The sequence below is a fragment of the Lissotriton helveticus genome, chromosome 1_1 (genome assembly GCF_964261635.1).
Source record: "Lissotriton helveticus chromosome 1_1, aLisHel1.1, whole genome shotgun sequence".
Taxonomy (NCBI): Eukaryota; Metazoa; Chordata; class Amphibia; order Caudata; family Salamandridae; genus Lissotriton; species Lissotriton helveticus.
The window spans coordinates 60,961,770-60,984,690 of NC_136057.1; the positions used below are offsets into that span (position 1 = coordinate 60,961,770).

Sequence of the window (22,921 nt, forward strand, 5' to 3'; positions counted from 1 at the left end):
TTAAAATTTACTTCTGAATCCAGATTTATTTTCCAGTGACAAGGTTAAAAAACATGTAAAGCAGGGAGTCAATAGTTCTGGACTCTAAGAGCTGGAATTTTTTATTGCTCAAGATTCAATCTTTCCCTAACACTCAACCTTTCAGAAACCTATTCAGAACTAAACTTTTTGTCAGCTCTCTCTCCCATCAATAATTTCGCAATCATGCACAGATTCTGTCCTTTCACCAGTTAGGAGATGTTTGGGTGATTCTCTGTAAATAAGAAACATCTAAAATATATTCATATACAATTAATCTCACTGTGAATCATTTACATAGTTAGTGGTGAGCCAGCAAATATCCCAAGGGTCCAGCTTGATGTTGGACATCTCTGGGGAAGTGCCACTATGGTGGGTGCTTTTACATATGCATGTGATGATCAAAATGAGCATAATTTTTCCAGCGTCAGGGCTTCGGAGGTAAACGTTGTGCACTGCAAGCATTAACTCTCAGAATTACAGGTCACATTTTCCTACTTTGACTTCCTGTGCCTTTGGACGTTGTTCTCTAGCTGCTGTCATTGAACCAGTCATTGTACAAAATGGGCAAACACCAAAACCAGCTACAAATATTCTCCAGTCTGTGCTCGTTAAACTTATTCAAGTGTGTTGTGTTTATAGGTTTTATCACTAATCCCTGTGCTTAGCTGAAAATCCTTTCCACAACTACTTCCAAATCCACTGCAATGGTATGGTTTCTCCCCTGTATGGGTTTGCTGATGTCTTCGTAGTATTGATAATCGAATAAAGCTCTTCGCACATTCAGTGTACTTGAATGACTCCCCCCCTCCCCCCCCAAGTGTGTTCGCTGCTGGTTTCTTAATGTTGAATGGTCACTAAAACGACTTCCACATTTACTGCAGTGGTATGGTTTTTCCCCTGTGTGTGTATGTTGATGATTCCTTAATGCTGAGTAACGAGTAAACCTACGTCCACATTCACTGCAGTGGTAGAGGTTTTCACCTGTGTGTATTCGCTGATGTCTTTGTAGGTCTGATAATTGACTAAAGCACTTCACACACTCACTGCACTTGAATGGCTTTTCCACATTGTGTATTTGCTGATGATTCCTTAATTTTGAAGATTCCTTAAAACTACTTCCACATTCACTACAATGGAATGGTTTCTCCCCTGTGTGCACTCGCTGATGTATTTTGAGGTGTGATAAACGACTGAAGTTCTTCACACATTCACTGGTTTCTCCACTGTGTGTGTTCGCTGATGTCTTCGTAGGATTGATAATTGACTAAAGCTCTTCATGCATTCATTGCAATGGTATGGTTTTTCCCCTGTGTGTGTTCGCTGATGCATTTGGAGGTGTGATAACAGTCTGAATCTCTTCACACATTCACTGCATTGGAATGGCTTTTCTCCTGTATGTGTCCGCTGATGTTCTTGTAGGTGTGATAACCGACTGAAACTCTTCATACATTCACTACAATGGTATGGTTTTTCTCCGGTGTGTGTTTGCTGATGTCTTTGAAGAATTGATAACTGACTGAAGCTCTTCACACATTCATTGCAATGGTATGGTTTTTCCCCAGTGTGTGTTCGAATATGTTTTTTTAGGTTTGATGACCCACTAAAGCTCCTCACACATTCACTGCAATGGTATGGTTTTTCCCCAGTGTGTGTTCGATTATGATTTTGTAAGTCTGATGACAGACTAAAGCTCTTCACACATTCACTGCAATGGTATGGTTTTTCCCCAGTGTGTGTTCGCAAATGTGTTCGTAGATTTGATACCTGACTGAATTTCTTCACACATTCATTGCACTGGAATGGTTTTTCCCCTGTGTGTGTTCGCTGATGAACTTGGAGTTGTGATAAATGACTGAATTTCTTCACACATTCATTGCAATGGTACAGTTTTTCCCCTGTGTGTGTTCGCTGATGATCTTTTAGGAGTGCTAACTGACTAAAGTTCTTCACACATTCATTGCAATTGCACGTTGCTTTTCCTGTGTGTGTCTGCTGATGGCTCTTTAGTAGTGATGACAAACTAAAGCTCTTGCTGCTTCCGTATGATTCTTCTTTCTTGGGTAGTGTCTCTGGGTCGGGTTTATATTCGTCTGCATCCCATGACTGTGATTCCTGAGGAGCTAACATGGTTGATAAAGCCCTTGTGTTATTCTCACATTCCCTGTATGTGTGTGGTATTTTGGATGCTTGATTTCAGATTTCACAACAAAATAAAAGACTCAACAACTACATATATTATAATTGTGGCAAGTAAAGCTTCTTTGTATGTGGTTATGTCTTTAGATTGTATAAGGGTTGTGCATGCTTACGGGTAAAGATTAGTCTTCCTTCTGGTCGATGCAAATTGGGACAGTCTTGTAGATCAGAGACCCTCTCTTTCCTTTACTCTTCAGTTGTCTGGCTCTACTCCATTGTGCTTTTCTCCTGCTGTGGTTTAGCCAGAAATAGTTTACAATATGCCTAGTGCACTGAATGGTTGTCAGCTATCATTACAGGAAACAGAGCAATGCTGTATCCACCTCACACCGATCCAATGATCAAAGCTTGGAGGCTTGTTTATACAGGCAGTGGTTAGTTATTGTTGTTGCGTTCATTTTCTAGAGGTCATTTCTTCCTCTTGTGGCGTGGAGGTGCACAGCTCAGACACATAGATCCACTGAATTGCTCTTGACTGCTTCTTCCAGGATCTATCAGTTTATGTTCAGGTTCCTCAGTCTCTGACTGTGCAGCTCTTCTCCTGAATATTGGAGCTCATAGTTTGACAGCTTTTTGTAGATTTACACTATTATTTTCATTATTCAGAATCATTTGAGCATTCAAGGCTGGTTTCCTGTTGGATTTAAAGAGATTTATCACTAAATAGAAATGTAAGAGAATGTAAATACACCATATTTTACTATTTGTTAAAGACATCTCTTCTTTACCATTTTTGAAAGAAACCAAGAGTTGTTTCACCATACACAGATATTTAACTAAATGTTCTATTGAACATGCCACATCTTAATTCAGAAAAGGAGGTGATAACTTAGTAAAGAAAAGGCACTCATGGAGAACCCATTCGCTAGAGGTATTTTTATTTATTTATTTATTTAAAAGGTTTTATATAGCGCTGCTGGACCCGAGAGTATCAGAGCGCTTTACATAGTTAAAAGAAGATAACATAGTAACATTAACAGGAATATAATAAATACAGACTACAGTTTTTTAGTTTATAGGAAGATTAAAAGAAACAATAGAAGAAGAATGAGAGAAAGAAGAAAGGGAGTTGGGTAAGTGAAGAGGTCATGGGAGGGGAGTAGAGGAGGGATTTGGAGGGTAGAGCATAATGAAGGAGGGGAAAAGCGGTAGGGTAAGAGCGCTTATAGATAGAAGGGTACTTAGTAGGATTCAGGATAGATAAAAATTAGGGTCCCCAGTGTTTATTGAGGAGAAGTAATTTGAGTCTCTTTTTGGAGAGATGGTAGGAGGGGTTGCAGCAAAGGTCTTTGGGAAGAGAGTTCCAGATCGTAGGGGCATTGCCGGAGAATGCACGAGATTGGGTCTTTTTACATTTGAGTTTAGGAGGGATAAGTACAAGGGAGTTAGTACTTCTCAAGGATCTGGTGCAGCCTGCTTTATGTAGTTTACTTGAAAGGTAGGAGGGGGTGTCTTGGTGAAGTGCTTTGTGTGTAATGCATCTTGTATGTGGAGCGGCCTTCAATTGGGAGCCAGTTAAGATTTTTGAGGGCAGGAGAGATGTGGTCAAATTTTCTCCACTCAGCGATCAGTCTAGCTGCTGTGTTGAGGACAGCTTTAATCGGTGCCAGGTGGGCTTTGGGCTTAATTTGTTGTGATCTGTTCTGGAGAAAGGATGTGAACCATTTGAGTACATTGCCTTCAAAACCAAATCACTCTTTAAGGGTGGTCAGCAGGGTGGGATGATGTACCATATCAAAGGCGGCCGAGAGATCAAGGAGGATAAGTAAACAGGATTCGCCTTTGTCAAGAGAGCGATGAATGTCATCAGTAATATTGAGCATCGCTGTTCTTGTGCTGCATCCCTTCCTAAATCCAGATTGGGAAATGTCGAGTAGATTGAAAGAGGAGATATGATTATCTAGCTGGGAAAGGACACATTTTTCAAGGGCTTTAGAGAGGAAAGGAAGGTTGGAGATGGGGCGCAGATTGTTCAGATCATTGTGGTCGGCAGTGAGGTTTTTAAGAATGGGGGATATTTGGCCTAGCTGAAGGGAGGCAGGAACGCAACCGGAAGAGAGTGAGGAGTTGATGATGTCGGACCAAATAGGGGCAATGATATGCTTGAGCTCTTGAACTAAATGGGCAGGGAGGGGGTCGTTGGAATGTGAAGACGGTTTAAGTTTGGAGATGATGTTGATGATATTGGTTTAAAAACGCTCCATGAAGCCTTGTTTTTGGGAAGGGAATTCGTCGGTGAAGATGCAGGTTGGGTGCTGGAAAGGAGGGGGTGTGCAGGGTCGAGGTGTTGGAGTGCGGGGGGAAAAAGAGAGCTATCAGTACTAGGGAGGGAAAGTAGGATGGGCGGTTGTCGGGAAGGAGGAGGGGGGGCGGAGGAAGATGGTGAGTTGGGAATAGTAGGGGTGGTGAAGTGGGTGGAGGGAGGATGAGGAGGGAGAGGAGGGGAAGAGAAGGATAGTTCAATGGTGTTAACTTTAGTAGAGAAGAAACTAGCAATTTCTTCGCATCTTTCCACAGAGGCTGCAAGTTTAGGAGGGCCAGAGGAAGTTTGATTTTTAACAATGTTAAACAATTCTCTGGGGCGGTTTCTAGCCTGGTCAAGTTGAGACCGGAGAAAGTTGGCTTTCTCATTGAAGATATGCTTTTTGTATTGGGCTCTGTTTGTTCTACGAAGAGTCAGATTTTCAGCGGAGGGATGGCTTCTCCAAGTACGTTCAGATTGTCTGAGGGTTCGTCTTTCGTTATTGAGGTCAGCATTGAACCAGGATTTGGAGGGGATGATTTTTAGTTTTTTGAGTTTAATGGGGGCAATTAGGTCGAGGGCCTCAAGAATGGAATTATTGTAATGGTCAGTGAGATCATTGGTGCTAAGAGGGGGGGGAGTAAGTGAGCTTTAATTGTGGATTCGAGTTCACCAGGTGGGATGAGGTGAAGGCTTCGAGAGGAGTACTGATACGGGAGGGAGGATTAGAGGGGCATTTCAAGGTGAAGAGGATGAGGTGGTGATCAGACCAATCTACAGGAAGTATACTAGAGAGAGTGGCCAAATCTTTGTTAGTGAGGATAGCATCAAGGGTGGCGCCTTTGATATGAGTAGGGGCCAGGCAGATTTGTGTCAGGTCAGTGATGTCTAGGGCTTGATTGAAATGGGTGACAGCAGGATCATCATTTTTGTTCCAGTGGATGTTGTAGTCACCCAGGAAGAGATTCTTGGAGTGGGACATCGAAGCTTGCGTAATAAGGTCAGTCATCTCTTCGGCGAACGGTAGGCAGTTTCCCGGAGGGTGGTAGATGGTGTGATGTCGAGTGGAGGGCAAGCCGGGAAAAGAGAGGTCAGCGCAAAGGTATTCAAAGGACGAAGGGTCTTGGAGCAGGACGGGTGATATGTTGGATTTGGCATTGAAGATCAGGGCAAGTCCTCCACCTAATTGTTCTTTTCTATCTTTTCTGATAATAGAGAAGCCTGGAGGGACAAGCAGGTCGAGGATAGGGGTAGAGTGGGTGGTTAGCCAGGTTTCAGTAAGGAATGCGATGTCAATATTTTCACTGAGGATGGTTTCAGCAATCTCAGTAGCGTGGCAGGAGGCAGATCTACAATTTATCAACATGCATCGGAGGGGAGTGGAGACATGAGGTGGGGTAGTGGGACCGTGTGGGATAGGTCTAAGAATTTGGGGAGGTCTAGGAGATGCCGGGTGCAGGGGGAGTCTAGTCGAGTTTAAGAAAACAGGTAATGTAGAAGGAACGGGGATAGTGAGCGAGAAAGGAGAGGGGGGTTAGGGGGGTTATTAGAAGAGTTGGTTCCTGAGATTAAGAAGCTAGTGTCTCGGTGAGACTGAGATGATGAATTAAGGTTGCTCGTTGTGGTGCTAAGAGAGTGGTCATTATGTTTAGCTCGTGCTGTGGGTTTAAAGGGGAGGAGAGGGGTGTCGGTGGAGGAAGCTAGAGTGGGAGGTCCGTTAGTGTTCGGCTTGCCTTTATTATCACCTTGTGACAGTGCAGCGCAATCCGATGACGTAAAAGTGTGATCTGGATTGGACGGATGGATTTTGAGGAGGAGAGAGATATCACTTCTGAGTGAGGAGAGTTCTAATGCAAGTGATGAAAGAAGAAGTTCGACTTTACGGAGTGATTGGGAGGGAATTGAGGCGTAGAGTGTATCAGTTAAATTAAAGAGATTGGAAGAATACGGGTTATCAAGGTGGGGGATAGCATGGGGCGGAAAGGGGGGAAATCCTGGGGGGGGTTGGGGGGAAATTGTAGAGATAGGTAGGGGGTATATTCAGATTAGGAGGACCAATAGAAGAGTGAGGTGGAAGAGGAGGTGGAGTGGGTGGGGATGTGAGGGGATATTAGAGCGGTGGGCGAGGTAAAGGGGCTCATCAAGGGATGAGGGAGAGTGTGAGTGAGTGGTAAGTAGGAGGTTAGAGGAGGGAGAGACAAAAGCAATGGGGATGATAAAGGGAAAGTCGGTGAGTCAGGAGGAGCAGGAGTAGTAGTTAAGGGGTTGGATGGGGTTGTGGATTTGGGGGGATTGACTAAGAGGTGATCGTCAGGCGGCTTGAGAGAGCTTTAGAAAGACACACATGGTCAAGATTTCATTTAAACAAGAAGACATTGCGGAAAAAGAGATGGATCAGGAGATGCTGCTGTCACTTCAGTTTTACGAAGTGTATAACAACAGTAACTCTTCAGGAAGTACATGACAAAGGAAACTCTTCAAGATGAATGTAATAAAGCTAACACTTTTTTCTTCCTTTTTTCATGTCACCAATGTATTTGTCAGGAATAAAGTGTACTGTTCACTTCACTATTCACTATTTGTCACTCTCTCCCCACGGTCACTCATTGTATTTAATTTGCATTTGTGACAGCCAGCGATATTCAATACCCTTTACAATATATGATTGAATCCATTTCTCTTGTTGGTGTGTTCATTTCTTTGTATGTGCTATAAATACTCTTTGGTTCGTTAAAGCAAATGTATTACAATTTGCATGAGGAGATTCTCTCTAGTGCCAGTTGGCACAGGCTGCCTATCCAGTGGGGATGACCTCGAGTGCCCATTGCCCGAGATGAGGTAGAAATTAATGTCACGTCTACCATGGCCAATGAGGGGTTGAGCGAGAAGCAAGGTGTAATAATGTGATTGACCCTGGTTAAGTACCATGACCAGCAGCCTTCTCATGGATACATCTACGGTTGCTTGGACAATCAGATCAAGCTTGATGTTTTTGTCATTAGATTAGGCTGAGATTGTCTTTGTGACAGAATCTCTGCAAATGTTCAAAATCTTGAAGTACGAGTCCTGCAGAAACCTTGCGCTCACTAGTCCTGAGTCTGACTGGGGTATACTTTGGCTGTTGGTAAAGAGTATGGTATCACAGGAGCCTGGATGTGTATTTCACGTAGTATTCTTGACATCAAGTAAACAACCAGAGAGGATGCAACAAGTTCCCATCTGAAGAAGGCGACCTTCACAAGGACCGAATACATTGTGGAAATGAAGAAAAAAAATGTCTTTTCCCCCTCAGATGTTCACAAACTAAATGACCTTCTAATTGGGTCAGAGATTGAAGCATTCAGCACTGGGTATCCTCAAAATATTTGTAAGCATTAAAGTGAACTATCCAACCTATGTCTTTTCATGTTAACAACAAAGTGATTTATCAGAAGCCAGTAGTCCCTAAGAAAAATGCAGAAGAAAGATTGGAAAAGGCTTCTCTTGACTTTGATAATATAGAGATATAGGTCTGTGTAACAGAAAGAATGGACATCGGAATAAACCTAGACTTGAGATTATCATTGACTCCAGCACTTTCAACCTCCATGGAGACCTGCACTTTCATCTAGATGGCCGTAATGACTCCAATTGAAATACCCTCCTCAAAAGCCTTGAGAACCTTGACCTTACTCAGCACATCACCAGACCCACCCACACAGATGAACACTTCCTGGACTCTAACTTCTCCACACTAAACAGCATCAATCTACAAATCAACGCCTATCACCTGAACTGACAACACCCTTTTAAGTTTCAAGCTCACCATCCTGAATCACAGGAGAGCCACCACCTCTGGACAGGCGGCGGCTGCTGGAAGACCATCTCAGAGAAGGACTGGGCTTCTGCCCTCAACACACGTCACCTCAAGCACACCAGCAACCTAACGGAAGACATCAAGTACTTCAATGACTGGATCACCACCTACACCAACAACCTGGACCCCCTCAAGCATGCCAGCAACCTAACGGAAGACATCACGAACTTCAATGACTGGATCACTACCTGCACCAACAACCTGGACATGTCAAGCATATCCGCAGAAACCTAACAGAAGATATCAAGTACTTCAATGAATGGATCACCACCTGCACCGACACCCTAGCCCCCTTCAAGCAGATCAGCAGAAACCTAACGGAAGATATCAAGAACTTCAATGAATGGATCACCACCTGCACCCTCTCAAGCATAGCAACAATAACAAAATTAAGGTCACAAAAGCAAGCCAGCTGGTACACAGAAGAACTCAGGGTGGTGATGCAGCACTATAAGCAACTCTAAAGCAAGTTGAGAATGAGCAAAGACACTGCAGACAACAACGTCTTCAAATCTGCCCTGACATGCGTCCACCAGCATGTCTGAAATGCCAAGTGAACAGCCAATATCAACCGCATCGAAGCCAGCAACACCAGCACCAAATAAATCTTCTCCATAATCTGAGAATTTACAGTGCTGTAGCCACCAGCAGCAACACCCCCCTTACAAAACCCATTGCAACAATCTCTAACTTCTTTTGGAAGAAGATCATCCACATACGGCAACTTCAACCTGACTCCAGCAACCTCGCAGCCAGTCTTCCAATCTCAGCTGAAGAATGGACCTTGATCATGTGGGACGGCATCACCACAAACGAGAATGCCGCAACCATGAAGACCATCCACTGTGGGCCCCATGAGACCCATGCCCCCACCACACTTTCAACAAAGGTCTAACCACCATCAATGAAGTCCTCACTCCCATCCTGAATGACTCCATCAATGCGGCCCTCTTCCCAGAAACCTGGAGCAGGCAGCTGTCACAGCCCTGCAGAGTAAACCCTCTGTGGATCTCACCAAACTCTCCAACTACTGACTAATCACCCTCATATCATACATGGCCAAAGTCCTAGAAAAAACGATCAAGAAGTGTCTGACCAGCTACCTCGTCAACGAGCAGGACGGACGGGACTAAGCTGGACACGCCATCCCATCGAGGACCAGCGGGAAGCGGATTGCATATTCTTGCAGCCGCCCCTCAGACATTATCCAGGCTCTGAAAATCAATGGGCCGCAGACCATAAGTCACAGGTTTCCATATTAGAAAGAGAACTACTGACGAGTATTGCTGCCGTCCCGTTCAATTATGCACAGAAGCCTTAACAGGCTTCGCATGGACACGCTCAGGTGACTCAACTCACCTCAAAGGCTTCACATCCAGAGGCCACATGCCCTTTCCTGGTTAATCGCTATCAGGCTTTTAACAATTCAGGCAATAGCATAAAACACTAGTCCTGAAGATGATCCCAGTTAGTATTTGGAGCTAGGGATCGAAACGTCACGTCGACTGCTTTAACAGAACTGCATGTTACAATTGTATATATTTATTGCAGTAACTGTGTGTGGGTGCTTGCACAAGATTGTATTGTACTGTAAGCCGCCATTTGCTCCAACTCCTTTGCCTGTTTAACCTTCCTTATCTGTCTCCCTTTATTTTTTCCACTTACTTGGTACAGGCTTGTACCCAGTTTCTTGATTCATGTTGTGTCTCACGTATTTTGCAAATTCTTGAAAACATTTGAAAATAAATAATTCCTTGTCCGACTGGACATTGGCGAAAAACAAGCCATAGCTCTTATTTAAGTCTATGTTTGCCATTTACAGATAATTATTTGCTAAGCTTAGGACCTGTGTTCTTAAAAATACTAATTACCCGAGGTCCTCAGCTACCTAAACGGGTTCCCTTGTTAACTATACTACCTCGTCAATCCCTAGCAGCCAGCTGTGAACTGGAGACAGGCGGATAGGCATACAGAGACATGAGTACAGAAATTCCCACTTTCCCTAAGTGATATTTCCACTGTCGCCATGTCGAATTCAGTCAATCAATCAATCAATCAATCATAGTACTTGTAGAGCGTGCTACATACCTGTTATGGTCTCAAGGCGCTGAGGGGTTGGGAGTGATGCTACTACTCGAAGAGCCAGGTCTTGAGGAGTCTTCTGAAAGCGAGCAGGTCTTGGGTCTGCCGTATGTGGGTAGGGAGGTAGTTCCAGGTCTTGGCGGCGAGGTAGGAGAAGGATCTGCCGCTGGAGGTCGTTCGCGGGATGCAGGGGACAGCGGCAAGGGTGAGGCTGGCAGAGCGGAGCTGGAGGAGGGAGGTGTAGAAGCTGAGTCTACTGTTCAGGTAGGCTGGTCCGGCGTTGTGGAGTGCTTTGTGTGCGTTGGTGAGGAGCTTGAAGGTGATCCTCTTGTCGACGGGGAGCCAGTGTAGATCTCTCAGGTGGGGGCTGATGTGGCTGCGGGGGGGGCGTTGACGATCAGTCGGGCGGAGGCGTTTTGGATGTGTTGTAGACGTTGTAGGCGTTTGGCTGGGATTCCTGCGTAGAGTATATTGCCGTAGTCCAGTCTGCTGCTGACGAGGGCCTGTGTCACCGTTCTTCTTGTTTCGGTCGGGATCCACTTGTAAATCCTACGGAGCATGCGGAGGGTGTTGTAGCAGGAGGAGGAGACGGATTTGACCTGTTTAGCCATGGAGAGGGAGGAGTCTAAGATGAATCCTAGGTTGCATGCATGGTCAGTGGGTGTTGGTGCTGCTCCCAGTGTGGTCTGCTAGCAGGAGTCGTCCCAGGCTGAGGGGGTGGGTCCAAGGATGAGTACCTCCGTCTCGTCCGAGTTCAGCTTCAGATGGCTGTTCCTCATCCAGTCGGCGATGGCCTTCATTCCCTCGCGTAAGTTGGTTTTGGAGGTGTGTGGGTCCTTGGAGAGGGAGAGGATGAGCTGGGTGTCCTCGGCGTAAAAGATGATGTTGAGGTCGTGATGGCGGGCAACTTGTGCGAGGGGGGCCATGTAGATGTTGATCAGTGTCGGGCTGAGGGACGAGCCCAGGGGGACGCCGCGGATGATTTCGGTGGCTTCGGATCGGAAGGGTGTTCGGCGGATGCTCTGGGTTCTGCCAAAGAGGAAGGACGTGGTCCAGTCAAGGGCCTTCCCTTGGATTCCGGCTTCTAAGAGGCGTGTCTTCAGAGTGCGGTGGCAGACCGTGTCGAAGGCGGCTGACAGGTCCAGGAGGAAGAGGGCTGATGTTTCGCCGTTGTCTAGTTGGCGCCTGATGTCGTCTGTGGCGGCGATGAGGGCTGTCTCGGAGCTGTGGTTTCGTCTGAATCTGGACTGGGAAGAGTCCAAGATGTTGTGTTCCAAGTGGCGGGCCAACTGTCTGTTGACGATTTTCTCGATGACCTTTGCTGGGAATGGGAGCAGGGAGATGGGCCAAAAGTTCTTGAGGTCCTTGGGGTCTGCCTTGGGCTTGTAGAGGAGGGCGTTGATTTCGGCGTGTTTTCAGCTTTCCGGGAATGTTGCTGTTTCGAAGGAGATGTTGATGACTTTCCATAGTTGGGTTGCGATGGCTGTGTCTGCTTTGTTAAATACGTGGTGTGGGCATGGGTCTGACAGAGCTCCTGAGTGGATGGAGTTCATGACCATGCGTATCTCGTCATCGTTGATGTTGGACCAGGAGGTCAGGTGGATGCCGCTGTTCACAGGGGAGGTGGGTTCTGGCGTAGTCAGGGCGGTTGTGGTGTTAAAGCTGTCATTGATGTCAGCGATCTTATGTTGGAAGAAGATGGCTAGTGAGTCGCACAGTTCTTGAGAGGGTGGGATGTCGTTGGCATTGGCGCTGGGGTTGGAGAGTTCCCTTACCATGCTGAAGAGCTCTTTGCTGTGCGTTGTTATCCAAGCGGTCTTTGAAGGAGGATCTCTTGGCTAATATGATGAGGTGGTAATGTCTTCGGGTTGCGTCCTTGTGGGCTGTGTGGTTGGTCGGTGTGCGTTCGTGGAGCCATATTTTCTCCAGTTTCCGGCATGAGCGTTTGGAGGTCTGGAGTTTGTCGGTGAACCAGGTGGCTCCCTTGCTGGCGTGGTTGTTGGAGGGTTTCTTGAGCGGGGCGAGGGTGTTGGCGCAGTCGGCGATTCACTGTCTGAGGTTGCGAGCTGCGATGTCTGGGTTGGTGCGGTCGGTGGGTGGGTTCTGGGCGAGGGTGGTGATCAGCCGGTCTTTGGTGACTTTGCTCCAACAGCGACGAGGCAGCTGTTGGGTGCGGTGGTGCGTGTTTGGTTTCTTGAATGTGAAATGGATGTATCGGTGGTCGGTCCAGTGCAGTTCGGTAGTGTGTTTGAAGGCGACGTGGGTGCCTGTGGAGAAGACAGGGTCCAGCGTGTGGCCGGCGGCGTGGGTGGGTGCGGTGACGAGTTGTCTGAGGCCGAGGTTGGCGAGGTTGTCGATCAGGGTAGCGGAGATGGCGTTGTTGATGTTCTCGAGGTGGAAGTTCATGTCCCCGAGGAGCATGTAGTCCGTGGAGGCGAGTGCGTGGGTGCTGGCGAGGTTGGCAAGGGAGTCACTGAATTGGGTCGTGGCGTCCGCGGGGTCTGTAGATGAGTATTCCTATGAGGGTGGTGTTGGGGTCGGTGTGGATCAGGAAGTGCAGGTGTTCGGCAGCATTGAGGGTGTTGTCTGCGTGGGTGGCGATCTTGAGGGTGGACTTGTGGACGATTGGGTATTCCTCCTTCGGTTCCATTAGCGCAATCCCTGCGGGTGATCTTGGAGCCGCCCGGGATGTCTATGGCCATGTCGGGCTCCGAGGAGTCGTTCCACCAGTACTTGGTCAGGAAGGCCACGTCTGGGGCGGAGGTGTTGAGCAGATCCCAGAGCTCGACGGCGTGTTTGAGTGCGGACCGGGTGTTGAGGAGTATGCAGCAGACGTGGTTGGGTCCAGTCCTTGAAGGTTTGGTGGTTCTGTCGCAGGTGCGGCAGGAGAAGGGTCCGTGGGTCGGTTTCGGGGAGGCATGGAAGCAGGTGTGGTTTACGACCGGCGTTGAGTGTGGGGAGGCTGCTGGCGTCATAGTGGAGTCTGGTGTTGTGGGGTTCGAGTGGTCCAGGGGTTCTGGTGCTGGGCACAGTCCAGGCGCCGACATGCGCAGACGGGCTTGCCATAGGTGCGCCAGCGGCGTGCCCGCTGCGCGCGTCCACTGTGCGGTCGCGCATGTGCCTCCATTTGAAGGGTAGCTGGGAGGGCAGAGTAGCTGGGAGGCGGGAGGCAGGGGTTAAGCCAATGGGCGTGGGGCCGCAGGGGCAGCATCGGCAGCAGCGGCAGGAAAACGGTCTGTGGGCAGGGGGGTGACGGAAAAAATGGTGCCCGGGAATGGGCAGCAGGAATGTCTGAGGAAGGAGGGAGGGTCAGGCACAAGGGCTGGTGCAGCTGCAGTGGGGGTGGGGGGTGCGACCTATCAGGCAAGATCGGGGGTCGCTCTCCTCACTGCGCGCTGTCTCTAGAATAAAGGGAGCAGGTGGGGCGGAGTAGCTGGGAGGCAGGAGGCAGGAGGCAGGAGGCAGGGGTTAAGTGAATGGGCGTTGGGGGGCGGGGCCGTAGGGGCAGCAGCGGTGGGAAAGCGGGCTGCAGGCAGGGGGGGCGAGGGAACAATAGCACCCAGGAATGGGCAGCAGGAATGTTTGAGGCAGTAACGAGGGTCAGGCACAAGGGCTGGTGCAGCTGCAGCGGGGGGGCGACCTACCAGGCAAGGTCAGGGGTCGCTGCTTTAAGAATTCATCTATATCAAACACTATACTGCCAGTCTTCAGCATGCAGGAAATCCAGCTCAATAGCCTTTCCACTGGTCCTTCATGCCAATCCAATACAAGAAGCAGGACCTACCGGACCGAACACACCACTCAGTTCTATTCACTACCAGTGTCAATCAATCAATCAGTATATTTATAGAGCGTGCTACTCACCTGTGAGGGTCTCAAGACGCTAAAGGGAGGGGTGCTGTTATTGCTCGAATAGCTAGGTCTTGAGGTGCTTCCTGAAGGTGAGTTGATCCTGGGTCAGTCGAAGGTGTGCGGGAGTGAGTTCCATGTCTTTGCGGCCAGGTAGGAGGATGATCTTCCTCCAGCGGTGGTTCTGTGGATCCGTGGAACGGTGGCGAGGGCGAGGCTGGCTGAGCGGAGCTGGTGGGTGGGGGTGTAGAATGAGAGGCGGTCGTTGAGGTATTCGGGTCCTTTGTCGTGGAGCGCTTTGTGTGCATGAGTGTGGAGCCTGAACGTGATCCTTTTGTTGATGGGTAGCCAGTGCAGGTTTCTAAGGTGGGCGGATATGTGGCTGTGACGGGGGATGTCGAGGATGAGTCAGGCAGAGGCGTTTTGTATGCACTGAAGTTGTTTCTGGAGTTTGGCAGTGGTTCCTGCGTAAAGGGCGTTTCCGTAGTCCAGTCGGCTGGTGACGAGGGCCTGGGTGACGGTCTTTCTGGTTTCTGTGGGCATCCACCTAAAAAGATTTTTCGGAGCATGCGCAGGGTGTTGAAGCAGGATGAGGATACGGCGTTGACTTGCCTGGTCATCGATAGGGAGGAGTCCAGGATGAATCCTAGGTTACGTGCGTGGTCCGTGGGAGTGGGCGCGGAGCCCAGCGCTGTGGGCCACCTGGAGTCGTCCCAGGCGGAGAGGGTTTGTCCGAGGATGAGGACCTCCGTCTTGTCTGAGTTCAGCTTCAGGCGACTGAGCGTCATCCATTCTGTGACGTCTTTCATTCCTTCCTGGAGCTTGGTTTTGGCGGTGGCTGGGTCCTTGGTGAGGGAGAGTATCAGTTGGGTGTCGTCGGTGTAGGGGATGATGTTGATGTTGTGTTTGATTGCGATGGTGGCGAGGGGGCTCATGTAGATATTGAAGAGGGTTGGGCTGAGTGAGGAGCCCTGGGGTACGCCGCAGATGATCTTGGAGGCCTTGGAGCAGAAGGGAGGGAGGCGGACTCTCTGGGTTCTGTCGGAGAGAGGAACGATGTGATCCAGTCCAGGGCCTTTCCTTGTATCCCAGTGTTGTAGAGGCGGGTTATTAGGGTGCGGTGGCAGACGGTGTCAAAGGCTGCCGAGAGTTCTAGGAGAATGAGGGCGGTTGTTTCTCAGTTGTCCATCATGGTCAGGATGTCATCAGTGGCTGCGATGAGAGCGGTTTCAGTGCTGTGGTTTGCTCGAAATCCGGACTGGGACGGGTCAAGCGAGTTGTTCGTCTCGAGGAAGGCGGTCAGCTGTTTATTGACGGTCTTTTCGATGACCTTAGCCTGGAAAGGGAAGAAGAGAGATGGGGCGGAAGTTCTTGAGGTCTTTGGGATCCGCCGTGGGTTTTTTCAGTAGGGCGTTGATCTCTGCGTGCTTCCAGCTCTCCGGGAAGGTGGCTGACGTGAAGGAGCTGTTTATGACTTTCCGGAGGTGGGGTGCGATGATGCTGTCAGCTTTGTTGAAGATATGATGAGGGCATGGGTCAGAGGGGGATCCGGAGTGGATCGTGTTCATGACGTGGGTGGTGTCTTCCGTGCTGATGGGTGTCCATGCGTTGAGGGTGGTGGTAGGGGTCGTTGGTTCTGTGATTAGAGGCGGAATCTGGGGTCCGAAGCTGTGGTGTATATCCGCGATCTTACGGTGGAAGAATGTGGCGAGGGAGTTGCAGAGGTCTTGTGACGGTGTGATGTCATTGTTGCTGGCGCTGGGGGGACGATGCTGAAGAGTTCCTTGCTGTTGTGGGTGTTCATGTCCAGTTGCTCTTTGAACGATGCCCTTTTGGTGGTGCGGATCAGCTGGTGGTGTTCGCGGGTGGCGTTTTTGAGGGCTGTCATGTTTTCTGAAGTCTGATCGTGGTGCCAGGTTTTTTCGAGGGTCCGGCATGATTTCTTTGATTCTTTGAGGGTGTCTGTGAACCATGATGTTTTTCTGTTGCCGGTCTTGCCTGGGGGTTCTTCAGTGGAGCAAGGTCGTCGGCGCAGTTGGTGATCCACTGTGCGAGGTTGTATGCTGCGTTGTTGGGGTCAGTGGTGTCGGCTGGCGGGTTCTGGCTTAGTGATGAGAGCAGCTGGTCTGTGGTGATTTTGCTCCAGCATCTGCGGGGGATTTGTTGTGTGCGGTGGTGGGGTGTATTCTTTTTGAAGGTGAAGTGGATACATCTGTGGTCGTTCCAGTGTAGTTCTGTGGAGGGGCTGAAGGAGATGTTGTTGCTGGCGGAGAAGATGGGGTCGAGCATGTGGCCGGCGAGGTGGGTGGGTGTGTCAACCAGTTGCTTGAGTCCGAGGTTGGCCAGGTTGTCGAGCAGGGTGGTGGAGTTGTTGTTGTTTTTCTCTAGGTGGAAGTTCAGGTCCCCTAGGAGGATGTATTCTGGCGAGGCTAGGGTGTGTGGGCTGATGAAGTCGGCGATGGTATCGCTGAAATGTGTGCGCGGGCCCAGGGGCCTGTAGATGAGTGTTCCCCTCAAGGTGGTCTTGGGGTCGGTGTGTATTTAAAAGTGTAGGTGTTCGGCGGCGGAGAGTGTGTCTTTGGCGTTGGTCGTGACGTTGATGGTGTTCTTGTAGATGATAGCGATTCCTTCTCCGGTTTGGTTTGTACAGTCCTTCGGGGTGATCTTGTAGCAGTCTGGGATGGCTATGGCGATGTCTGGGGCCGAGGCCGAGTTCATCCAGGTCTCAGTGAGGAAGGCGATGGCTGGTGTTGTTGAGTCGAGGAGGTCCCAGAGTTCGACGGCGTGCTTGTGGACGGAGCGGGTGTTGAGGAGGATATACTTGAGGTGGTTGTCGTTGTTGCTAGGTCTGGCTGGCGGGGGGCAGGATCGGAGGCAGGTGAATTTGCAGGTTTGACAGGTGAAGGGTCCATGGGTGTATTTCGGGGTGGCTCGGTAGCAGGCGGGCGGTCGTCCGGTGTTGAGTGCGTTGAGGGCGGCAGAGTTGTATTTCAGACGGGTGCCCTGGCTCCCGCGGGGGCCAGGGGTTCCGGAACTGGGCGTGGTCCAGGCGTGGATGGGCGCAGATGCTGTGTGGCCTTCATATGAGGGGTTGAGGGTGGGAGGAGCAGCTGGGAGGCAGGAGTGGGGCGGCGAAGAGTGTATGTAGCGAAGACAGGTACATGTCCTACCTCTTCCCGACACCGACCCCTGTCCCCAGGGAGTACTCAGATATAGCAAGAGAAATGCAAAACATTGACAAGAAAATTGTTGACGGAAAGAATACTAGAAAGGAACATTCCCAACAGCACTTATTGGGATTAATATGTGTGCTACATAGGTAACACAGATCTGTGGCGTATGTGCATAAACCCACTTATCAAGGAGGGCGGTTGGAAACTGGGACCTTTTAACTATCTCACTAGAGCTGAAATTGGTAACTGTTGGAAATGGGATCCCCGGCTGGCCAGGGTTTTCGCCAAAGTCAGTCAGAGACCACCACACCCAAGTCAGGGCAAGGGAGTTACACGCCAAGATAACCCCTACTCACCCTCTAGGTAACGTGGCGCGAGCAGCAAGGCTAAACTTGGAGGCGATGTAAGTTAAGTATTTGCGCACGCACCCCAGCAACAACAACCAAAGGCCCACCACAAAGGAAACTCCACACAAGGTTATATAAAAATAGCCTTTGTATTATAATAATTATACATCAGATAAAACACACATCTTGTTACACTGTGCCAACAGGCACGGGCGGAATTTACAAGGGATATTGCACAGGACAGGGCCACTTGGACCACTGTCAGGGGTATCAGCACTTTTAGAAATAATACTTTCAGAAATAGCACTTTAGAAAGTAAAATCAGTGTAGCACACAATATAAAAGTAGAGCATACAACCAGTAATCACTGGTAACAGGACCTCACTAGCACCACCTGTACTAGGGAGAAAAACAACCACCTACATGTCACACTACCTGTAGGGATGTAAAAACAACACACATGATGCATTAACATTCAGAGGTGTAAAAGCACACAATTGCGCCAAACTCAGATAAGTCACCACCTGTGACAGTCTCTGTGTCCAAATGTCAGGGCCTAAACGTGGCAGCTGCCCACAAAGTTCTGGGCAGCTGAATCATCAATAATGGGCCAACTCTGGAGCCTCGCAGGCTCTGCCCAACTGACTGTCTCTCAAGAGCTTCACTAGGCTCTGAACCACAATTATGCCCCTGAGCCTCTCAGGGCTCGTGACACGACATCTGGGCGGGGGAGCCTCTCAGGGCTCAAGAGCAAATGGGGGGGCCAATGTAGGAGCCTCGCTGGGCTCTAGAGAAATTACTGTGGCACCCCAGAGCCTCTCTGGCTCTCAACCACTGCCGTCGGTGGAGTCCCCTCTCTAGGGACTCCGAATCACCAGGTGCCCCACGAGCCTCTCCGGGCTCGACAGACAATGCGGCCCCTGGATTTAAAGGGAAATGCCCCCAAGAGCCTCTCTGGCTCCCAACATTCGCGAGCGCGAGGTCGCGCTACGGGGGAGGGGCGGACACCGACAATGTGTCCCGACGCCCCTCTCCCTTTCCAGGCACTCACCGGCTGTCTCGTGCGGCGGGCGGCTGTTCCACGAGAGCTCCCGCTCCTCGGGGGCTCTCTTCACTCTTCTCCTGCTCCTCGCTGGGCTCCGGGGCTCTCCTCTCCACTCGGGGAGCCTCGGGGACCCGGCCGGCAGCTTCTCTGCTGCGAGGGGCGGGACTTCCGGGTTGCCTTTCCTGGGCCGCGCTGGGATTGGCCGGGGCCTCCTACCACTTCCGGGTCGCCGCGGGCAGCGCGGCGGCTCGCTTTTAGGCAGGCAGGCGGGCTCCCAGGTGATCCGAGGGGTGGGCTCCCTCGTGGATCAACATCAACAGGCAAAACAAAGCGGCGATAAGCGGGGTGGCACCCGCGCCGCCAAAGCAAATATAAAGCGAGGTAGGCACTCGCTAGGCACCCCAATTTCGGGCTGATGCCGGGTGGGCACCGGCTGGCTCTCAAAGCGCTAGCAGCGCTAGCCTCCAAGAAAATGCGCTCCCAAGCGCCAGGGGACGAAATGAAGCGCTCTCAAGCGCTAGGCAGGCGATTTCAGCGCTCCCCAGCGCTGGAGGGCAGAGAGCAGCGCTCTCAGGCTGCAGGCAAAGAATCCTCAGTGCTCCCCAGCACTGGAGGACAGGACAAGGCTCCAGCAGGGTCTGGAGGCAGGCAGGGGGGCAAGGCTGGGCCAGAGCCAGCACACTGGGTCTCCAGGCAGGGAGACACCCCAAGTGGCGGTCCTCCTGGCCCCAGCAGCAGCAACAGCCCCCTCTGGCAGGATCCAAAAGCAGAACATTTTCCAAGGGGACACAGCCCCTTCTTATAGTACCAAATCCTTTGTTTCAAGGTGCAGGGTGGGGGGAAAACCAGTTTCAGCTGGCTCTGGAGCACTCTTGATGGCCCAACCACCCATTTCTTTCACTGGGGAGGCTAGGGTCGTTAGACACACCACAGGGGGGCGGAGCCAGCATTGTGTGGGGAAAACCCAGCCCATCCAGGACACAGGTACACTCCTCCCACACATCACTCATGCTAATCTCCCACTCACCACCGGGCAGACCCATCCAGACTTCCTGGAGCCTGGCATGCCAGCCAGCTCCAGCCAATCACTCTCCAGCACCCTCACAGCACACGCACATCAATGTCCAGAAGTAGCACTTCCCTTCTAGACACATACATGCCGCATATACCATCTCGCAGCATTCACTCCCACGAGTTTACACATACTAAACTCGAGCCTGCACTCCCCACGCATCAGGAACTACCAGGGACACACACATTCCCCATGCATTCCTATGGGAGGGCAGGCCAGCCATACTACACGCACGCACTTTCACTCTGGGACCCAGGGAAAAGTGCGCAGAGACCCAAAAATCACTGACACAGGGTTACACATAAGGCAAAAAGTTTAGGGGTGAACCTGCCCTGCGGGCCAAGTCCAACATAACCCCCTTCCAGCCAAAACGCAGGGGAGAACAATCACCACCGTGATGGACTTCCCTGCTTGGGGCGATAGAACACGGACGCAGGCCCGCCACTGCCGGGACACCCTCCTGTTCTATGCCACGGTGAACCCCTAGGGTTCCTTCTAAAGCTACTGTAAGGACCAGCTGGGCTACCCCACTGGTACTCCTCAGCTGTCCGCGGCCAGGACCAGGCCCTAGGCCACCCAGGTGCCACTGGTTCCTGCCTACTCACGAAGTGGGGGGTAGTAACCCCTGGCACATAGTAGCCACTCTCCACTCCTCCTGTCTGCAAGACAGGGCTAGACTGCCACTGGTTCTCCAGCCTAGGGTCTACAACCTCAGGTGGACCAGGAGTCTCAGGGAAGGCGCTCCTCCCCTTTCCTCTTCTTTTAGGGTTCCTCCTCCCCGTGCGAGGGGGACACCTAGAACGCCATTCCAACCTAGGGTTTAACCCCTCAGGTTGCACCGGGGTCAGAGTTGGGCTCTCCCACCCTCTGCACCCCCTTCCAGAGGTCTGCCCTCTCCCACCTGGAGAAGTTCCTCTGGAAGAAGAACCGGTCAGGACACTGGTTACAGTCGTCCTACCCTTCAGGTCAGGCTGATCCTGAACCTGGCCATCCAACCTCCGGTCTAAAACCTTTGGTGGAACAACTGCCTGGCACTCCAGGACTTCTGGGGACTCACACACAATCCCCCTGAGGCTAACAAATGACACATCTGTTGTGTGACTGTCTGTCTGGCGCAGATCTCCCGCCCTCTGTCCACCTGACAGTGCGTGACGATCCCCCAGACCAGAAGTGGCACCACCCGGGTCCCTCCAAGAAGATCTAGCCCAACTGGCTAGTCTCTGGTCCACTGGTGCATCCACTGGGAAACTCATCCCCCAATCACTCCTCACGCTGGACCCCTGTACCCTCCCTACCGGAGCGGTACTGCCAGACTCTAGAACCACAGGAGCTCTGGTTACAGATGCTCCAGGTCCTCTACTCACTAGGAGATCCTCCTCAAATGGGCTAACAGGACAGCCTAGGTCCCCAACTTGGTGTTCCCTCAAGAAACCACCCAGGCTCTGAGACAGGGCTTCGGGCCTCTGGGGGCTCTCAGCCACCCACTGACTCCTGCTCCACTGAGCCAGGCAGTCAGCCCCTACACCCTTCTCACTATACTGGGACCTATCTGGGCTACACTGAGCCTCTTCCACCACGCTGGGCTGGAAGATCCCTGACCCACTACTTTCGGAGTCACTCACCAATGACTCTACAGAACCTCTGGCCCTTTCCCAGCGGTCTGCTTCCTCTGCCAGGTCCCATGGGTCAGACAATCCACACCCTAACAGGTGTTGGCGCAACCCTGGTGAACAACAACTGAGCAACTGCTCTCTGAGAAACATATCGAACAATATGTCCCAATCACATTTCGTGGGCTCCCGTACCCAATCACACAGGGCTCCACAACAGTCCTCCTCAAAGTCTTCCCAAGACTGATGAGACGGTTTCCTAAGGTTCCTAAACCTCAACCTATTCTCCTCCTCTGGGGAAACAGGAACCATACTCTGGGAACTGGGACTTTCTAGACTGAGATTTAAATAGCTGCCACCACTGGACTCAACCCTCCCTGGGGGATCCAGAAAATTAAGACTGCGCTCAGGGGATAACCTACACTCTAGGGCTATCTTCTCCCCGGCCAAGGCCCTCTCAGCCTCTGCAGTCCGCTCATTCACACCCAGCTGCGCCATCTCCCTGGCATACTCTAACCGGAGCTTCTCCATGGCCAGCTGGTGCTCCCTCTCTTCTCTCCTATCCACCCACTCCTCTGGGGACAGGGAAAGGGATGGGGTGCTACATCTGACACTGGACCCAGCAAGGGACTCCCTATCTAGGGGGTACTCACTCTCTGCTGGCGCCCATCCACTGTCAAACTCACTCTCCACATCAGACTCTTCAGGGCTCCCCTCAGACCCACCACCCTCCTGGTGTGCGGCCCGGGCCCTCTCCCTCTCACTGTGCTCACGCTCCCAGTCACTCTTCTGCCACAGGATCATGTTATCCCTAAGCTTGGACTGGGTGTCGGACTCACTCACTGGGATGTCTCTCTCCTTACATAACCGTACCAACTCATGCACACTGTACTTAAACAGGACACAAAGGTTAAAAGGAGATTCCATCTTGACAGGATGTTCACAGACACGTGCAACACAAGGGATCTAGCAATCTGAAGTAGGAGTACACAATTCCAAAACTTCCACCCTCTCCTTAAAAAAAGAACTCACTCATGCGTCCAGGGAAACACACCATTCATCCACACACACCCTCCCCTCGGATCGGTAAGGCAGTTTCTACCACCCCTGACTTCTCAACCTGACCAAAAGTGACACAGGTACCAAACTCTGGAAGCAGGGCGGGGGACAAATGCACTGAACACAATTATAAAATGACAATCTTCAGGAGAAGAAACAATGGAATTTTACCAAAAACAATAATCCCCAAAATGTGGTTATCTAAAATTGTAGAGCTTTGAAGTGCGGCCAGCCGCTACTGTGGTACAACGCAAACACAAATCCTTATCCTCACCGCTTGCCGCCAATGTTGGAAATGGGATCCCCGGCTGGCCAGGGTTTTCGCCAAAGTCAGTCAGAGACCACCACACCCAAGTCAGGGCAAGGGAG

At 50.8% G+C, this 22,921-nt stretch overlaps 1 protein-coding gene across 1 annotated transcript in view; it reads right to left on the reverse strand.

The window, feature by feature from the left end:
• Nucleotides 1–1,075: 1,075 nt before the first annotated feature.
• The window catches only part of LOC144758313 (uncharacterized), a 140,117-nt gene continuing 118,271 nt past the window's right edge, over nucleotides 1,076–22,921 (reverse strand). The window contains exon 7 of the mRNA XM_078646421.1: nucleotides 1,076–1,989. Within this exon, the coding sequence (XP_078502547.1) occupies nucleotides 1,222–1,989 (768 nt within the window). The 3' untranslated portion in view covers nucleotides 1,076–1,221. The remainder of the gene's footprint in view (nucleotides 1,990–22,921) is intronic.